This window comes from Lytechinus pictus, chromosome 17 (genome assembly GCF_037042905.1).
Source record: "Lytechinus pictus isolate F3 Inbred chromosome 17, Lp3.0, whole genome shotgun sequence".
Classification (NCBI taxonomy): Eukaryota; Metazoa; Echinodermata; class Echinoidea; order Temnopleuroida; family Toxopneustidae; genus Lytechinus; species Lytechinus pictus.
Window position 1 is genome coordinate 21,280,146 of NC_087261.1, and position 19,922 is coordinate 21,300,067.

General features: G+C 35.4%; 1 protein-coding gene across 1 annotated transcript in view; it reads right to left on the minus strand.

The window, feature by feature from the left end:
• The window catches only part of LOC129280122 (regulator of MON1-CCZ1 complex-like), a 36,368-nt gene that overhangs the window by 12,806 nt on the left and 3,640 nt on the right, over nt 1-19,922 (minus strand). Inside the window, exons 2-14 of the mRNA XM_064111879.1 lie at nt 15,973-16,049; nt 14,951-15,035; nt 12,708-12,767; nt 11,439-11,597; nt 8,817-8,885; nt 7,110-7,213; nt 6,266-6,355; nt 5,716-5,785; nt 4,962-4,997; nt 4,059-4,224; nt 2,839-2,951; nt 2,250-2,319; nt 760-863 (exon numbers count right to left, since the gene is read on the minus strand). Coding sequence (XP_063967949.1) covers nt 760-863; nt 2,250-2,319; nt 2,839-2,951; nt 4,059-4,224; nt 4,962-4,997; nt 5,716-5,785; nt 6,266-6,355; nt 7,110-7,213; nt 8,817-8,885; nt 11,439-11,597; nt 12,708-12,767; nt 14,951-15,035; nt 15,973-16,049 — 1,203 coding nt within the window. The remainder of the gene's footprint in view (nt 1-759; nt 864-2,249; nt 2,320-2,838; nt 2,952-4,058; nt 4,225-4,961; nt 4,998-5,715; nt 5,786-6,265; nt 6,356-7,109; nt 7,214-8,816; nt 8,886-11,438; nt 11,598-12,707; nt 12,768-14,950; nt 15,036-15,972; nt 16,050-19,922) is intronic.

The following is a 19,922-nucleotide window of genomic DNA, read 5'->3' on the forward strand; positions in this document are numbered from 1 at the left end:
TTTCTGACTCTCACCTTTCCATCCGAGGGTTCTCGGTTCGAATCCAAGCCACGGAATGTTTTCTTTCCTTTATCAAGAAATTCACCCATAACTCATTCCAGGGGCCCGTTGCAGAAAGAATTGCATTTAAACGCAAGCCAAAAAATCAATCGCAAGTCCCAAATGCGCGCTGTTGATTGGTTGAAAATCAAGTTGCGCATGATTTTTAGAGTTGCGATTGATTGCAACTTTTTCTGCAACGGGTCCCTGGTGAAAAAAGTGACATAATACCTTTAAAACCATCAGCCCAAGAATGCAATGAAAATTGCAAGTAATCACCATTACTGTAACTAGGTTTTATTCAAAGGAGATATATGTCTTATGCTCATCAATGAAAAAATAAAAACCTTAAATGTTTGAGATGTCATGTAATGAATAAAAGACAAAAAGGGTGACTCCGAGTCCCGTCTTAATACACTGTGAATTATATCAAAATCATCATATTATGAATTTAAATCAAAGAAATAGGCATTCACAGTCCATGTCTAAGCTGTAAAGTTATGAAAGATAATATGCACATGTAGACAAATTGTTTGTCAAAAATATCAAAGATAAAAAATCTTTTTCTGCAAGCGAAGATAGATTTCACCTCTTTGCTTTGAAATTCTACTGCGACTTTCTGGGCTACTTTGCAGAGAAGTGTCATACATGTATATACAACTTGATATATTTCCTAATGAAAGCTTTTAGATCAGATTGTTTCTACCATATTATACATACATGTAGCGCATGACGTTCAGCCAAGTAGCTCCTGTACACTTCATTGAGTTTGTTGAAGATTTTTGCGATGGTGGCAAGATTACAGTGTTGACCAGGTACCAATGCTGCAGAGTGAGAGAGAGAGAAAGAGAGAGAGTGAAAAAATATCAAAATATCAATGGGTATTTTTTCTTCCACCATCAAATAGGCTTTTTATACTATGTTTTCTTTATCGCTAATCCCGTACTACCCTTAAACTCGTACTATTTTTTTTTTCCTCTTCTCACAGGCCGAATTAACCCCCACTATTAAAGTGATTGGTTAACATTGGTTTGACTTTTAAAAATCTGAGCTAGAAGATCACATTTGTCACCTGTGTCTGTGATATGTTACAAAAATGAAGCCCAGAAAAAATTGCGTTCGAAAATAATTATTTAGTGCTTCAAAAATTGAAATATAAAGTGACAGAAAACACCATCTTAATTTCATCCCATACACTTATGTGTACTATTTATGCGTCTATAAGACGCCTATTTACAAAATTGGGGTTTGCCTTGTAGTTTTAGCTTTTCATTCTCAATAATGGTTGTTTTCAAGGTTTATTAGTTCTAATACATGCACTTGTACACATGTTTCATCTTGGTTTGAGAATTTTTTAAATCGGCTGCTCACAAAGTTAAACAATACCTTTAAGGAAATGCTTGCTTTACTCACACATAATTCCGTAATTCAGTAATATACACAAGAGGCAACTAAAAGTGAGACAACTGAACTGGTCCCAAGGTTTTCTGAAGAATACTTGTTGCACAAAAGGTGCAAGACTCCTACATGTACATGTATTCACCACAATAAACAGGATTTCCTCAGTACATACTGGCATATTGATTTTTGTTCTCTTGTTGAGGTGTTAAAAACAGAAGGCAACTTGAACATTTATGGTATAGGCAATTAAGTTTGATAAGGAATGATCTTTTGCCCATGCTGCCATTTCACCTTGGAATATCACCCCATAGTATGTAAAGAACTCATCTCCATCCATGTTTAGATCTGTACTTAAACCTTAATAGCCCTAATTCACCAAGGTTGTTTTTCAAACCATCTGTTGAACTCATGGTCAATGCAGATTCCCTGTATAAATTACGCTTAGATACCGCGTATATTAAAAGATGTCCAATGCTGATGCGCGCGTTTGTCACAATGCACCAATTTGACGCCCGTTGCCATGATTTAAATACGCTATTTTAATTCATGAGTCCACTGTTTGAAGAGTGGACTCATTAATTAAGAACAGTGGACTCATGAATAAAAAAGCGTACTAAACCATGGCAACAGGCGTCGATTTGGCGCACTGTGACAAAAGCGCGCATAAGCATTGGACATTTTTTAGTATACCAAGTAAATAAGCATAGTTCATACAGGAAATCTGCATAAACCATGGGTTCAACCGATGTTTTTTTTTAAACCACCATTGTGAATTTGGGCTAATTAGTCAAGAAGAATCCATTCATTACCTGTTTGTAGGACATATAGAATGACTTTTTTGCTCTCCCTCCTCAGCAATAAGAAATCTATCAGTCGACACTGCAAAAAAAAAAATGGTACAGAATATGCCAACATCACCAACATACATGTACACTTCATAAACTGCCTATGTTTCTGCAAATGCTTCATTCTGATTGATAAGTTAATTAATCACAGCTTCATGTATGCTGCACAAAAAATAGATATTTTCTGTAGATGTTCTACAGTGTAGGTAAATAGGAAGTATGAAAATAAATAAGTAAATATGAAAAAAAAAACCAGATACCATAGTAGTATACACATGTACATTCACTGTGAACAAAGAATGGTAACAATAGGTTATGTCTGACAAATGTTGATTATTAATGCTTTCTGAAAGATATCTCATGGGCGAAATCACCACAGCAGTAAATATAGAATTAGACTGGAATTCTAATTCTCAAGTATCAAAATAGCATTTACTGGGTGGAAACAGAAATAAATATTCTTAAGAGGAAAGCAGAACATAGACATTACATTATTTATCTTTGATTTCATTGAGTATGCAAAGAGTGAATTAGTCTATGGACCAGACCTTACCTTATCAGGAATCATAGGGACCAGTGCATCCAACCGAAGACTAATATGCCACAGACATCCAAGCTTAGCATCGATCACGATATTAGGCTGAAATACAACCCAATTGGGTGAATCTGACATTTGCTGGTCAAGGTAAATTACAGACATGTGAATAAGTCATGGAAGCGACTCATGTTTTAATATACATGTAGCATACACATTCTGTATCTCAATTTGGAGAGATTTTTTTTTTTTTTGAAAAAAAAAATTACAGTGCATATCTGACCACAAATTGCTCAAACTCGTGATTTCATGTCCAAAGTCAATACAAAATGTGTTTTCAGCTAAAATTTATAAATGAGTGATAATTTTCCCTTTTTTTACAACAGTCATTCAACTTGATGTTATTTATGACTGAGCTAAAGTGACCAACAAATTCTTTTAAAAAGAGAATAAAACAAAAAAGAACAGAGATATATATAAGAAGTTAAAAATAAAATAAAGTACATAAGAAAATTATTTTTTTCTTTTTTTCATTTAAAATGGTAAGCAATGCTATAGAGAATATTTTTACCAAAATGAACTTTCTAGGAGCTTTATTATGAATTATAGCAAAACCATAATTAATTAGCAGAATTAATTCCTGTAAAAAACTAATAAAGGAATTTAGTACAATTTACCTCTGCAACCGAGCAATGTCATTCTCTACTATCAATTCAATTCAATTCGGTTTATTATAAAAAATACATTGTAAAACAGTCCGAAGACTGACACAGATAAAGTTAACAGAAAAAAGGAAAATTACATTAACTTATATACCTACAAATTAACAAAATATAATGAGAACATAAGAGTAAGATTAATATTGCACTCGAGGTTGTACACAGTCATTAAAGAAGTATATAATTAAGGGGATAGTGTTATATAAAGAGAAAATAGAATGACCAATAAAAACACACAAAAATATTGGGATATGTATTATGTTGATTCATTAGAATGTAAACTGAGGGGAAAAACTTGTAAATTATTAAAAAGGAGGTGAAGGGTGAAGGGAAGAATCAATTTTATACTTTTACACACAAATTATATACGAACATGAACAAGGGTTGACATGGAGTACAATGGCATATACAGAGGCACATACAAAGCAATAGCCAATTTTGACATATCACAGAGCAGCATTCAATAATTACATTTTTGATGCGATCGCATTATAAAATAGAACCCAGCAAAAAGGATACATAGTTCTACACCAACTTCTCTCATCTCCAGTCCGGTTTGCGTGGGTATCCCAGCTACCTTGAGTTTGACTGGTTTGATTGGCAGAGGGGCCAGGACTGGGTGGTGGTAGTTACAGTAGTTATCTGTCTCACCAGCGGTCAGACCAATGTCAAACACCATGGATGTCTGCAAGTAATTTTTAAAAATACAATACAAATAATAATAATAATATGACCATTTTATTTAGCCGCTTAGCGCATTCACTATGTGCATATACTCAACTGCGCTTTGATACTTGGTATCATATTATTACCCCGGCTGTAGCTAAGCCGCCATATTAATAGGCGCTAAAGCGTTCAAGGAATAAATCCGACCGGGTACCCATTCACCTCACCTGGGTCGAGTGCAGCACAATGTGGATAAATTTCTTGCCGAAGGAAATTAAGCCACGGCTGGGATTCGAACCCACGACCCTCTGTTTCAAAGTCCGCAGACTAATCCACTGGGCCACAACGCTCCACATTGTGATAATTCAGACAAACTAAGGAAAATAATTACCATAATGATGGATTTTATGCTGAATTTAATTCACTGAATAAAGGCATATATTTAACTTTAAAAACCAGTTATCTATAGTACATCATTTTATGAGATGAAAAGGCATGTGCTTTTATCGACTTGGTGTCAGAATGATGAATGTCTGCAAAACTAATTTATGATGGCAACACAATAAATCTACAATTAATCATTTATACAAATTACAAATCAATTTATGAAACAAAACAAATAGAATGCCTCAGGCAGTCTCATCTGTATTATTCATTTCAATATCGCAGCAATGCTGACTCTGAAAGCAACACCATGTAAGACTACAAATTTTTTCCCAAAAAAAGAGAGAGAGAAAAAAAATCAAGACAATATACCTTTGATGCCTGGTGGTGTACCACTACTAGATTATCCTGTTCATGAAACAAGAACAAAAAATAAAGTAGAAATAGATTTAAAATATTTTAAACGGAAATATTTTACATATATGTTTACTTTAATGACACATCAACATGATAGTTAACAATTCAATATTTTTTACAACCAACCTTTTTCATCATGGGTTACTTTTAGTACAAAAATATGCTTTCATCATGGTAACTCTTTTGGTATTCTATGTAACTGTTATTTCATGTTCATCTGCCCTGTTTGAGCCAGTAATGTGGCAAAGTCCTGGGGGAGGTTTCACAAACATTCAAGTATGACTTAGAGTCGCACTTAAATGCCAACGCGTACATAATATGAAACGCGCGATCTAATTGATCAATACGCAGTAGTGCGTATCCACTACACATGATCTGAGCAATGCGGCCACGCCTTTCAAGTGCGACTCTAAGTGATACTTCAATCTTTGTGAAACACTCCCTGGGCTCTCTAATATTATTTGTAATCCAATGCATACAACACATATACATGTACGTCTTGTTACTTTTACACAGTTCCTTTCTTGTCATTCATTCAATAAAGTGAAGCAATATAATACCCTTCCTTATAAATGCGCAGTATGCCTCTTGTACACTCTGCTTCCAATCACATTCTTTCAGGGATCATCCTTAAATTTCATGAAAAGAATTTGAAAGCTCACACTCATCTTTGCCGCAATAATATTGATATATCTTTGAATATACTTACAACGACGTTGACTGCAAACCGCCCGCTCATATTGAGCCGGAGGACATCGGTTTTCTTGGCTGGTGATTCCCTACAAGAAGAATAAAAGTCAAAGACAACACAAGGGTTGATTATTAAACTCCTGATAAGCATTGGGCAAAAGATGGCACACCCAAAATCATCCCGGGAGAGCTTGCATGCAACGATCGGTTACACTTTAGGTATGCATTGAAGGAGTCTGAGTTTGAGATCATCCAATCAGCTTCTTCTTAAAAACCCCCAAAATATGAGTAGCCTATGGTGCAGTCTTTTTCTGCCACTGCACTAATTCTCTTTGGAATAATTTGCTTTTAAATTCAAGAAAGGCGAATCACTAGAGACATTCAAATCTAAACTCTTATTTGTTCAAACATTATCAGTTCTTGGCACTATGACACTCATCTAACATTCTTGTATTCTTTCTATATTTCTTCTGTGCCTCAGAACAGGAAAATATTTTAGATTGGTGGTGCTACAAATACCCATATCCTGATCGGTTGTGGTCGGGGTTCCACAATTATTAAATCCTTACCTTTGTAGCTGATAGAGAACTATCTCAGCTCCTTGATTTGATGGTCCCCTAGGTTGATGTCGAAGCACAACAACATATATCACACTGTACCTGGATATCAAACAACAACACAATATTAATAATACAATCAACCAATAAATAAAATCATATCACACGTAAGGTAAACTCTCATGTCCATTTTCTGAAGTTAGGTTCAACTTTGGCCATGGTCTATAAACTCTGTGCTAGAATTATGGGAAGCCAAAAATTTCAAAATGGAATTCACTTTATGTTTCCTTTCTTTAAAGCAATCCTTTAATGGTGTAGACAAATATGTTATGTATCGTTCCCAGATGAATTGAGAGTCAAATAACCTGTTACAATGAACCTCTACTGTTAGAGATTTATGTCACAATTGGATATCCATAGTTAAACCACAACTTTAGACCAGAGTTTATAAAATTAAAACCTGACATCAGAATATGGGCCCCAGAGTCTATAATTCATCAAATATCAGTACAATTAGGCATTCCAAATACATGTATTTGTTTGCAAGCAACCCTACCCTACCAATCCTTGCAAATCCCGCTGACAGTAAATATTTTTCAATGGATTGGCAACTGGTCCCGAAACAGAAAAATAAGCAAGTAGAGACTGAAGATCAATTGGTTATTTAGCAAACAGGTTAATGAAAAAATGGGAATTAGACAGATGGAATTCGATAGAGTAGGACTACACCAAAATAATATTCAATTATACCAAACTAATCTATAATATATGTGTACATGTAAGAATACTGGAATCTCAAGCAAGGTGTATTGAGCTTTACCAAGTAAATCATTTATTTTCTGCATACCATACTTACAAGATTGCTATGGTTACATCTCTCTCAAGAAGACAGAGTTTCGGAGGCTTGGGAACAACTGGAAGATCAACTTCAAACTTGGGAAGCTTGGATATGTTACCTGTCTGAAATTATACAACATAATACTTGAAACTTAATTTCCAGACATGGGAAAATCACAAAATTTATGGGACGGTGTGATATTTTTGCTTGGAAAAAAAGACATATACATTGGGAGGAATGCCGGTAAATTGCCAATTCGTCTACTGCCAACTCGTCCACTTACCACATGGTCTACCTTCATTTTAATAGTCTAATGCCATTCCGTCCATCAACATTTTGTCTAACAACCATTTGGTCCAATCATCACTTCGTCTAATCACCAGTTTCTCTATCACCATTTCGTCTAATGACCAGTTGGTCTAATACCCATTTTCTTTTCATTCATTTTGCACAATTAACACTTTTATTTAATTAGACCAAATGGTATATGGACTAAATGGCTATTGGACCAACTGGTTATTGGACGGAATGGCATTAGACTAAATGAAAGTAGACCATGTGGTGAATAGACGAACTGATGATAGACCAAATGATAGGAGAAGAGTTGGCTATTAGGCGAATATCAAAAAGCATAGACAATTGGAAATAAACCGGAACGCCATGTTTATTCAACTTTTTTTCAGCATCCAGACATCTTGTCCTAGAATCATTTTAAACCTATTTTTACAAAATCTTGGGTGTTCATTTTATTGGATTCTGTGTAAACTCATCTGGAGATTGTGACATGTTTGCAAGTATACCCAGAGCTGCCAACCTCATGAAGCAAACAGTAGTGATGCAAAAGCTCCAAAGTCATAATTTTGAGATAAAAGTAGTAATTTCATATGCGCCGTGCAGTAATTTGTTTGAAGAGGTAATAGAAGTTCTATTACCTCTTCAAAGAAATCACTGAACAGCACCCAACGTGCCAAGTTTTGTCAACCCTACAGGATGATTGTCAGTGAACATTCATCCAGGGTGCTACATAACTTGCAGTCAGGCAAGTAAATTTTCAAATAACTGGAAAATGTAATACAAGAACACACAGTGCATGTCATGATAACATGCGCACCAATTATTTTAAAGAGACACAATCATGCATGATATGAACATTATCACCTGCCTACGGATGAGTTTGCCACTGTGCAATGTATTTACATGTACATGTAACTATGTGTGCACCAAATATAAAAAGCATAATAACTAAGGTCAAAAGAGCAATGTCATAATTTGACATGAAAATCGTTGTAATTATGACTTTTTCTTAATAGTTGGCAGCTCTGTATACTGGTATGTCATGTAAATACATGTTTGTGCCAAATGATTCTGGTGCAAAGTGTGCAATCGTTGAGAAAATTAGCAAAATCATCCTCAATTGATAATTATCAACATGTCTCACATATACATGTACGATCTTTATGAATTTCAACTGTAACAAAATGAGTTCCCCTTATTTGGTTCTCAGTTCTAAGTTCTCAGTTTCTAATAAAACGATATGCAAGCACACCCGTTATAATAATATTCCTTTTTTATATAGGGTTTAACACATCAGATATACATGTATGGTTTTGATATATTCTCTTTATTCTCAATCCCAGTCATGTGACCTTGGCTTGCCCACACCTATTGTATACACTGCATTCATAAAGAGTTACCAAATTCATCTTGACATTTGATTCAACTTACCTTACAATGTATAGGTGTTAGCACATTACCAAGGGTTGACGATGAAACCAGAAGCAATGCACTCTCATTCTGAAAATAAATAAGAAATAATCATCATTGTCTGAAAAATTCAAAGGTAGCAATCGTTTTTGTTTATGAACCACCCAGAACCCTGAAGTACCATGTTGCAAAGCATCACCCTTCATTCAACTGAAGTGCAATCGTGTTAATACTAGACAATCATGGACGCTGCTAGTCAGGCAACACATTATTTCTTTTTAATTTTCGGGGGCTACATTTCACAACTTACTGCCAAAATCTGCAACATTGGATAAGCTTGCAAAGAATTGTAATTTTCCAGGGCTGTTTTGAGCATTTTTTAGGACAAAATTGCCCCAAGCCCCCTGTGTAGGCCTGGGACTTTCGGGTATTTTTGTCTTCGGGTACCCGTGGTAATTTTCGGGCGGTTACCCGGGTACCTGAAAATCATGTCGCATGAAATATGACTGGTGGAAAAACCCCATAGGTGACGTCATCCAGCCACTGCGCCGCAAGCAAACTTATGAATTAAAAGATAGTAAGCATACGCAGTGCAAGCCTCCCGTGCCCCACGCCGTATTCAATCAAAACAAGTCTGCAATTTTCTGTCACCTCGTACCAAAGTCGACCTAGAATTCCACTTTCCTATATTTCATATTAATTATGAAAGGTATTCTCGGAGGATCTGTTTTCTCACCGATACCAAACAGGTAAGCAAACTTTGATTACTTCTTGCTTTCCGTCAAAATCTTACGGAGTAGCGTCGATATTACATCGTGTTCGTGAGTTTGTAGAATCTATCGCTACATGCACAAAGTCAATTGATTTCCGGGTAGATTCGGAGCGCCGAATGCGCCAGCCAATCACGATCGTATTACCACAAGGTATATCGCTAATCAGAACCGCAATGAATCATGGGATCGAAAAGGGGGCTGTTAGCTAGCTCTGCACGTAAACCTTATTTTCGGTTTATGATGAACTGAAAATGGTAACACGAACGTGGTTGGCTGGCGCTTCGTATGCTCAAGCTGCAAAAGAAACATGGTGACGATCGAACGATCTCAGTCACAATATCACTTGAAAAACTTGTATATTTATGGATATTTCGAGGGTAATTGGTGAGATTCAAAATGATACTTGTGTACTTTTGTGATGAGTTACAATCATGTCTTACACTACGCAATACAAATCATGCAAAGCAATTTTCGGGTATCGGGTATTGATTTTTCTACCCGGGTACCCGAGGCTTCCGGGCGAGACCCGGGTACCCGGGTTTTAGTCCCAGCCCTACCCCTGTGTAATTCTTTTCCCTGCCACTGGTACTAGTAAAGTATGAAAACCATGATTCCCAGAAGGCACATGTATTCCACTTGCACACATAGTCACCATTATTATCAATCTTTCACAATAACAGCATTGTCAATATTAAAGGACAAGTCCACCCCAACAAAAAGTTGATTTGAATTTAAAGAGAAAAATCCAACAAGCATTACACTGAAAATTTCATCAAAATCGGATGTAAAATAAGAAAGTTATGACATTTTAAAGTTTAATACTATATATGGTTCAGTCAAGTTGGTCCTTATTGTCAAATCTATAAAAAATGAAATATTGTATATTTCAAACAATAAAAAAACAAAAGAAATAGTGAGTGATGGACATCATCGACTGACTCACCTAGTTGTGCATATCACTGTTTTGTGAACAATAAGCGAAACTTTAAAATGTCATAACTTTCTTATTTTACATCCGATTTTGATGAAATTTTCAGCGTTATGCTAGTTTGATTTTTCTTTATTTATTCAAGTCAGCATTTTCCTGGGGTGGAATTGACCTTTAAGAAGACACCCCTACATGTAAAATAATTTCACACATTTTGGGAAGCTACGGTGTGGCGCTAAAAATGAATTATTCAACAAAATATAAACACTACTCAAATTTTCAAACAACTGCTTTGTTCACATTTACCTGGGCCCCGTCTTACAAAGAGTTACGATTAATCTGATCAATCGTAACTCTATGGAAATCTAATGTCAACAAATTTTCTACGAAAAATTTGCACAATGTCCTTTGTATGCAAAGAGAAGCATAGTGAATTTTCAAGAAAACAATTAATGCATGAATATACATCATGGCTAGAAAATACTTTGAACAAACATGCATAATACATGTAGATGTTGACGTTGCTGGCCGTCCATAGTTGCGATTGATCGGATCAGTCAACTCTTTGTAAGATGGGGCCCTGGTCTTCAAGCATTTAGTCTTTGTCTCAGATACATGTAGTCAAATGCCACATGGACTTTACCAATATGGTCTAATATCGATTTGGTATAGTTGTTGTTCGGTCTAAACTGCGCTTGGTCTAATAACCATAGTCGTATTTCATTTTTAGAACTAATGCCAAATAAGTCTAATTTCAAGTCTGACTCCTTTTCATTTATTTTGTGAAATGAAACAGTTCACCTAGATCAATCATATGCACACAAAACAAAGTTAGACCAAGGGGATATTACATCGGTAAAGCCTGTCCGGAAATTAGACAAAATGGCAAGTGAGCTGAATGGAAATTAGACTAGATGGTAATAGGAAACTATATGTACTTACCATGAATGTAAACCAGTTGATGCTGATACTGACATTCTTCATTGACCTCAGCGTCTTCTTCTCAGCAGTCACCTGATACAGCTCTAGTCCATGATCGGTGATGAAGACGATCTCATTCCCGCTGATCCAATTGAAGCCTATGATCTTTGTATTTTTACCCTATCGGTTATAAAGAACATACCAGTGATTATGTATTACAGAAAATAAATACATGTGCATGTACAGAGCATGAACTCTCAGATAACTACTCAAGTTTTACTGTCACCGAAGGCCTTCAATTTCAATATTTTGAATGTAACACATACGAGACATGTGTATTAAAAAGGGCACAAATTTTGAGGTGGGGGCAGACTTGACAAAGAAGGGAAAAAAAATATATCAAACAGTTGGGAGCTAGCAAACTTTTTTTTACCTTTTTGGTACATAAGTCTAATTTTTGTGATAGACTTTGAAAAACTAATCAGAAAATTATATATTTCATCATTTTCTCCTCTTTCATTAGCTTGTTTTTATTCATTCATTAATCTATTTATTTATATTATTTATTATAATAAAAAAAAACCTTGGTGGGTGGGGAGCATGGTCCCCTAGCCCCTCCTTCCATTTGGATTTCAGTGTGTGTGTATCTGATAGAACAAATGCCTTATGGACTAAATGGACAAACTGCTAATAAAATGAAAAACTCAAAGGTATGCATGGCTACACAAAAGACTTGAACAGGTTCATATGTCCCAAGCCAGTTACATCTATAGGCATTTATCATTTAGCACAAAAAGGCTCCCCCAGTCGTGCGTATTCAAGTCATCTGTAACTTACAGGAAGCTTAATAAAACATAAACCAGGTTATAACACAGAACAGTACTACTACTAATAATATAATAATAACGGTATATATACCCAGGGTAGACATTTCAGTTCCGAAAACTGTTATCCAAGCGGGCCCTGCCGTTATCAATACCCCAGCTTTAGCTCAGTTACCTATAGGTGCTCGGGCGTTCAAGGAATTTCTTCCTACCAGGTACCCAGTCAGTCACCTCACCTGGGTTGAGTGCAGCACAATGTGGGTAAATTTCTTGCTGAAGGAAAAACAGCCCATGGCTGGGAATCGACCCCACGTCCCTCAGACTGAAAGACGGGAGTCATAGCCACAAGACCACGACGCCCCCAAATTGGCGATCAGAGATAGACAAATAGATTGATTTAGCAATATTGTGGTGTTCATAGTTACACTTGGAAATATTAAATGGCAATTTGCTACGTTGTACATACCTTGCACATCTGAGAATACTCGGAGGTGTCAGCACTGCCAGTATGAAAGTTAATGAATTCCTGTATGAAGATGAATGTAATACAAAATAAAAAACAACAAGTGGAATGCCTCTGGCCGTCTCACCTGCATCACGCGATTCAATATAGCAGCAGTGCTGATTTTGAAAACTACTATAACTCGCACAAGATGTTCAGTGATACTTGGTTACTCGTATTTCCACGTTTTATGAATTAGACCAATACACTTATAGAGATATGATGGCAATTCAACAAATACCCCCAACGTGGCCAAAGTTCTTTGACCTTACATGACTTTTGACCTTGATCATGTGACCTGAAACTCGCACAGGATGTTCAGTGATACTTGATTACTCTTATGTCCAAGTTTTATGAACTAGACCAACACACTTTCAAATTTATGGCTGTAATTCAACAAATACCCCAATTTGGCCAAAGTTCATTGACCCTAAATGACCTTTGACCTTGATCATGTGATCTGAAACTTGCACAGGATGTTCAGTAATACTTGATTACTATTATGTCCAAGTTTCATGAATCAGATCCATAAACTTTCAAAGTTATGATGGTAATTCAACAGATACCCCCAATTCGGCCAAAGTTCATTGACCCTAAATGACCTTTGACCTTGGTCATGTGTCGTGAAACTCATGCAGGATGTTCAGTGATACTTGATTAACCTTATGTATAAGTTTCATGAACTAGGTCCATATATTTTTTAATTTATGATGACATTTCAAAAACTTAACCTCAGGTTAAGATTTTGATGTTGATTCCCCCAACATGGACTAAGTTCATTGACCCTAAATGACCTTTGACCTTGGTCATGTGACATGAAACTCAGGCAGGATGTTCAGTAATACTTGATTAACCTTATGGCCAAGTTTCATGAACTAGGTCCATATACTTTCTAAGTTATGCTGTCATTTCAAAAACTTAACCTCAGGTTAAGATTTGGTGTTGACGCCGCCGCCGCCGCCGCCGTCGGAAAAGCGGCGCCTATAGTCTCACTCTGCTATGCAGGTGAGACAAAAATCAGATTAAGAGGCATATTTACAGTTTGTTTAATAACAGGGAAGTGTGTACACAGGGTGCTACATAACATTATAGAAACGCTTTCCCGGTCGGGCAAGTAAATTTTTAAATAGTTGGAATATACATGTACTTGCCCAAAAATCTATTTCACTCGACCGAAAAAATCCTTGAAAAAACTTTTACCTCTTCAAAAGAAGGTTTTGCGGCTTTATAAACCATTGACCTGTTTCTCTCTTTTGACAAACTGATCTACCTTATTATTGCATTTCTTTTTCCAAAGTGATTTTATCCTGCCTGCCATGACCAAAATTAGGGTCAATATCATGTCATATCGACCCTAATTTTGGTCATTCTGTGAGAATTTTGCTTGCCCAATTCGGGCAAGTAGTTTTGGTCTTTACTTCAAAACACTTGCCCGACTCTAACTTTTACTTGCCCCGGGCAATCAGGCAAGTGCTTATGTAGTACCCTGGTACATAAGAGGTGATATTTGACCTTGACTTTTTAACAGGTGGAATTTTGCCAAATGGCCCAAAAAGTCATGCATACTAGGATATTGTCAATACAGAAGTTAGGAAACGAGTAGCCTACTATTTACAGTTTTCTCAATAATGTACCTAAAAAATCAGTATAATTCAGAATTCGAATAATTAAACTAGACTTCAAGAAAAAGTGGGGCGGTAATATTAACAGTCCAATGATTTTCATGATAGTCATATCAACGTTTTTTTTAAACAAAAAGTGGCAACCGCTACATTGGTTTATTCTCTTGACTCAGGTACATGAACTTATACTGTATTCTGATAAACTGGAGTTTAACCTATAGGATGCAACTTTAGTCCACACTTTCTTGGAATGCTGATTTTCATCTCTACTTCTTAAATATTCATGGCAAAGAAAATTTACTTCATAATTTATTGTACAAAGCTATTACCATATTCTGCTCATTTCACAACACAAATAATATTTGAACAACTTTTTTGCCGAAGCATTGAAATAATTTTTGAATGGTGAATGAGCTGACAACTGCCACTCCATAAAAATTGTGGTGTGAATTAACTAAACCATGGCTATACGAATACCGCCCTTTATTTATAATGGTGCAAATGTGTGTGTGGGGTGGGGGCAGGGGAGAGGGGGGGGGAAGGGGCTGAAAGAACCTACCGCACCGGTTACACTTTTATCCTTACCACTGTCCTCTGTGATCTCTGCACAGCTAAGATTCGAAGATCAGATGAGAATTTGATGGATATAACTGGTCCTTTGTCTTCCATTCTGTGATTTCAAGTAAACATAATCATTTATAATCATTAGCCGGGTAATATAGGAGCGCCTTGAGCACCTAACAAGGTGGATATGTGCGCAATAAAAATATCCTATATTATTATTATTATTATTATTTCTGTTTACTATACAAGAGAGTAAGACCTAATACTTGGTAATAAAATCATATATTCAAGATACAACCATTGGAGTATGGAGTGTGCAATACAATTACACGTACATGTTCTAGCATTGCATTTTGATCCTTTTTTCCCCCCTTTTTGTACTGACTTTTCTACATTGTCCCTCTTCCTCTGTACTCTTGATTATGGTTCTCCTTTCTTTCTCCCGTTTTCAGCTTCTGACTTTATATAGCAATTCTTTTCCCCTACCATTTCTCAAAGTAGAAATGTCATCTTTTTATAGCCATACACCCCCTTGCCTTTAGCAAGGCAATAATCTACACGTGCCACTCTCCACCCAGGCGTAGTGACTGCTCAAGGGCATGATCAGGGTAGCACTAGCCATATCATGCTGGGGTAATAGTTTGCAGCGCTTAGAATCCTTAGCGCTTTATAAATCTTGCATATATTTCATCACTATTACCTTCGCCTTTCCCATCCTTTCTCAAACTGCGGGATACATTTCAAACTGTTTTTGTAGCATTATGCAACAGTTCATACATGTACATGTAGAATGACTTAAATCTGATCAAAAAGCAGAATTTCTAATATTTTGTTTATATTGTAAATGGAGATTACATGTACCATTTTAAGATATCATTGATGTATGATTCATCAATTCATGTATGCATAGCCCCCCCCCCCCCCCCTTACTTCCACAAGCATTCTGTATGACTGAGATCATGATTATCTAATAGGTCACTTTGACTTGGGTTTAACTTACAAGTTCATGACTGAAACTGTATTTCTGAAGAAAAATAAGTTACCTAAATGTTGTGCTTGTCTTTTCGTCCGGTCCTTTAACAACTACTCCAAAGGCTCCTCCTGATCTCACAGCGAACACCTGAAACAAAATAAAAACGCATTATCCAGAATTATAAACTATTTTCTTTGAATCCTATCTTAGAAAGTACATTTCTGTGTATATTATTACACATCATGGGAGGGATATACATACATACATGTACACTGTAACCGAATTGTCTAAACTCAGAATAAAGAAAAATATGTGCTTGGCATTACAAGAATTCATTTTTTTCTTGCATTTGGACATTTTGACATGCATAGACAGTTCTATGACATTTGCTCCAGCCACAATTGCTCTGAAGGAAAATCTGCACATTAAGCCAAACATAACTTCCTTAACTAACCCTAATCCTGATCCTTATCTTTATTCTGAACCCAAAACTCTTATTACAATCCTAAGTTCTGTAACCCTATGCCCTCTGAGATATTAAAGACACGAGCAAATGTTGCAAGATCCGCACAGACATAATCCATTTATTGCGTGATTTGGGGGCCACAAGATCCAAGGAGTGCATCAGTGCTTAAGTTCATTCATGGTCATCAAAGGCCATAGCTTACATGTACATGTAGGAGTCTCCAGTCACCGAGACCATCTTACATGTACATGTACATATCACAAAAAACCTGGCTGGAGACACTTGCTCACTGCAACCATCCTGCCTGTGGGGAATCTACAGGTAGGACTGTGGTATGCCAATGCTGTGAGCACACACTTTAAAAATCATTAAAATATCACTTTTTGTGACCAAAATTACTAATTTCCATACAGTTGCAATTTATTTTCATTAATAAATTGGGAATAGCTGTAATGGAAACTGACAGTGTAAAAAAATTAAGCATTTGTCCCAAAGATAAAGAGAAAAGAAGCCAACCATTGCCAACCTTATTTTGTCACTCATGGAGATGTAACAGAGAACAAGGTTATATCACAACCTTGTTCATTGAATGAGTGGCTAGAGACAGGACTTTCAATCACCATTAAAGCTTCCAATAGGTTACCTCTTACACTCAGACAATCGCCATCGTTAATTAAAAAAGGCACTTGAAACATTTGTATTTTCCATTTCAGATTTTTAGGATTGAAGGTTTCATCTTATAAGATATAAGGAAAAAGTTACAAATTTTATATAAAGATTCTTGGTAACTTTTTCCTTATCTTATTGTAAGTATTTGGGGCCATTGTGGGAAAAGCAGTCATATATTTTAAAAATACATAACTAAATATAAAACGTTAACAAATAATTACCGTATATAATATTGACTGGCCTTGAGGGGAACATAAAATATGTCGCCCGCAACAGAATTATATTGGCCCGAGTCTTTAGACAAGGGCAATATGGTTCCTTTAAGGGCGACATATTTTATGTTTCCCGAAAGAAGAGCCAGTCAATATTATTATTATTACCTAAAGCTGTACAATGTGTAATTCAAGCTACTATTCGGAACAATTTATATGCCTGTTTGCTTATCACTACTTCTGATTTCAGGTTATTCACGACCTTAGCGATGTAACCTTTAATAAGCAATTGTGTATGAGGCGCCGAATGTACCAATATTATATAGAACAATTATTTGTTATATAATCATTATTTATTAAATAATAACTATTATTTATATATAATTTACATTTTATTTGTAAATAACTACTATTATATAAAATATCATTTCTAATTATTTATATATAATTCCAAGTAATACTTCATTATTTGTAAATAATAATAGTTCGACATTCCATTATTTATAAATAATGATTATTTGTTTTTCATTATTTATAAATAATGATTATTTGTTTTTCATTATTTATAAATAATGATTATTTGTTTTTCATTATTTATAAATAATGATTATTTGTTTTTCATTATTTATAAATAATGATTATTTGTTTTTCATTATTTATAAATAATGATTATTTGTTTTTCATTATTTACAAATAATGATTATTTGTTTTTCATTATTTATAAATAATGATTATTTGTTTTTCATTATTTATAAATAATGATAATTGGTTTTTCATTATTTATAAATAATGATTATTTGTTTTTCATTATTTACAAATAATGATTATTTGTTTTTCATTATTTATAAATAATGATTATTTGTTTTTCATTATTTATAAATAATTTGTTGAGTTTTCCATTATTTATAAATAATGATTATTTGTTAAATAATGAAAACGTCTACTTCATTATTTATAAATAATTTTTTCGAGTGCACCATTATTCTCATTATTAATAAATAATCATTATTTAATGTTCGAGTTTTCCATTATTTATAAATAAAGATTATTTGTTAAATAATGAAATATCTACTTCATTATTTATAAATAATAATTTTGTTTCAATATCCCATTAATCATTATTTATAAACAATTTTTACAGTTTGCCATTATATACAAATAATCATTATTTATATACAAATAACCATTATTTATTAAATAATGCCATTATTTATTAAATAATGCCATTATTTATTAAATAATGCCATTATTTATTAAATAATGCCATTATTTATTAAATAATGCCATTATTTATTAAATAATGCCATTATTTATTAAATAATGGAAAACTCGCTATAACATGCAAATGTGGGACCGCCCATGATATGAATATTCATGATGCGATTTCCTTTTTCGTGATTTTTCTTCACAAATTTTTGTCCATTTCCTCTTCATAATGACATTTCTTGAAGCAATTTTCTAGGGATATGGTCTGATTGTAATATTATTCATTTTCTATATAACTTCGTCTTCGTAGAAATATCAAAAAGTGTAATTTTATACGATTTTTCCTACAGTTCACAATCCCCATAGGCGCGCGTGTACGGTAGGGACAACCGGTGAATCGACGGAGTGCTCTTCATCGAAATACTACGTTGGTTGGTCCGCGGAAGTGGCGGGCGGAATTTAGCCCGAATCCTCGATGGAAGTCGATCAAGTGCATATGAGCTGAGAGAGTGAAATATCAGTGTACTTGTACAGGCCCTTCTACTTTTTATAATTATTTCTTGTTGCTTTTTTGTTAAGTTAATTTTTCCTGGTGTAGAGATAAGTTTCAGTTCTAATAATGCACTTCAAATACATTTTGGAGTGTCTGTTTGAGGCGTTTGGGGCGATTTCACCCTGGCCCCAAAATGCTCGCAACGACAATACGGGGGCATGATGACCCCTAAATTTTTAAAAACTTATTTTTCTATTGAAAATTATCTCAAAATTCACCAAAAGTGTGCACGAAAGCCTTCGTATTTCACTTTTAAAACTCCAAAAAGTGCCCAAATGACAAGCTTGGTCGCTTCGCTGTGTCGCATTCAACTTGAGAACGTTTACGCGTCTGCTTCGATATATCCCCCCCCCCCTCCTCCGAAAGAAATTCTGTATACGGCCATGCTCTAAAGAGCCTGGCACATTGATTTATGTATACTTTCATTTTCATTATTTTTATCTCATTATCAACATGGCCTTACGCAGAATTTTTTCCAGGGGGGCCGGGGCCGGAGCATGACGCGCGTAAACTTTCTCAAAAAAATCTTGAAAGCGAGACAGCCACGGGACCAAGCCCAAATGACAAGCTTGGTCGCTTCGCTGTCTCGCTTTCAACTTGAGAACGTTTACGCGCGTCTGCCCCCACCCCCCGAAAGAAATTCTGTGAACGGCAGCATATGGCACATTGATTTATATGTACTTTTCATTTTCATTATTTTTATCACATTATCATCATGGCCTTACACAGAATTTTTACCGGGGGGGGGGGGGGAGCAGCTAGGACGCGCGTAAAGTTTCTAAAAAAAATCTTGAAAGCGAGACAGCGACGCGACCAAGCTCAAATGACAAGCTTGGTCGCTTCGCTTTTTCAAGATTTTTATGAGAAAGTTTACGCGCGTCCTGCTCCCCCCACCCCCCCCCCCCCCCCCCGGA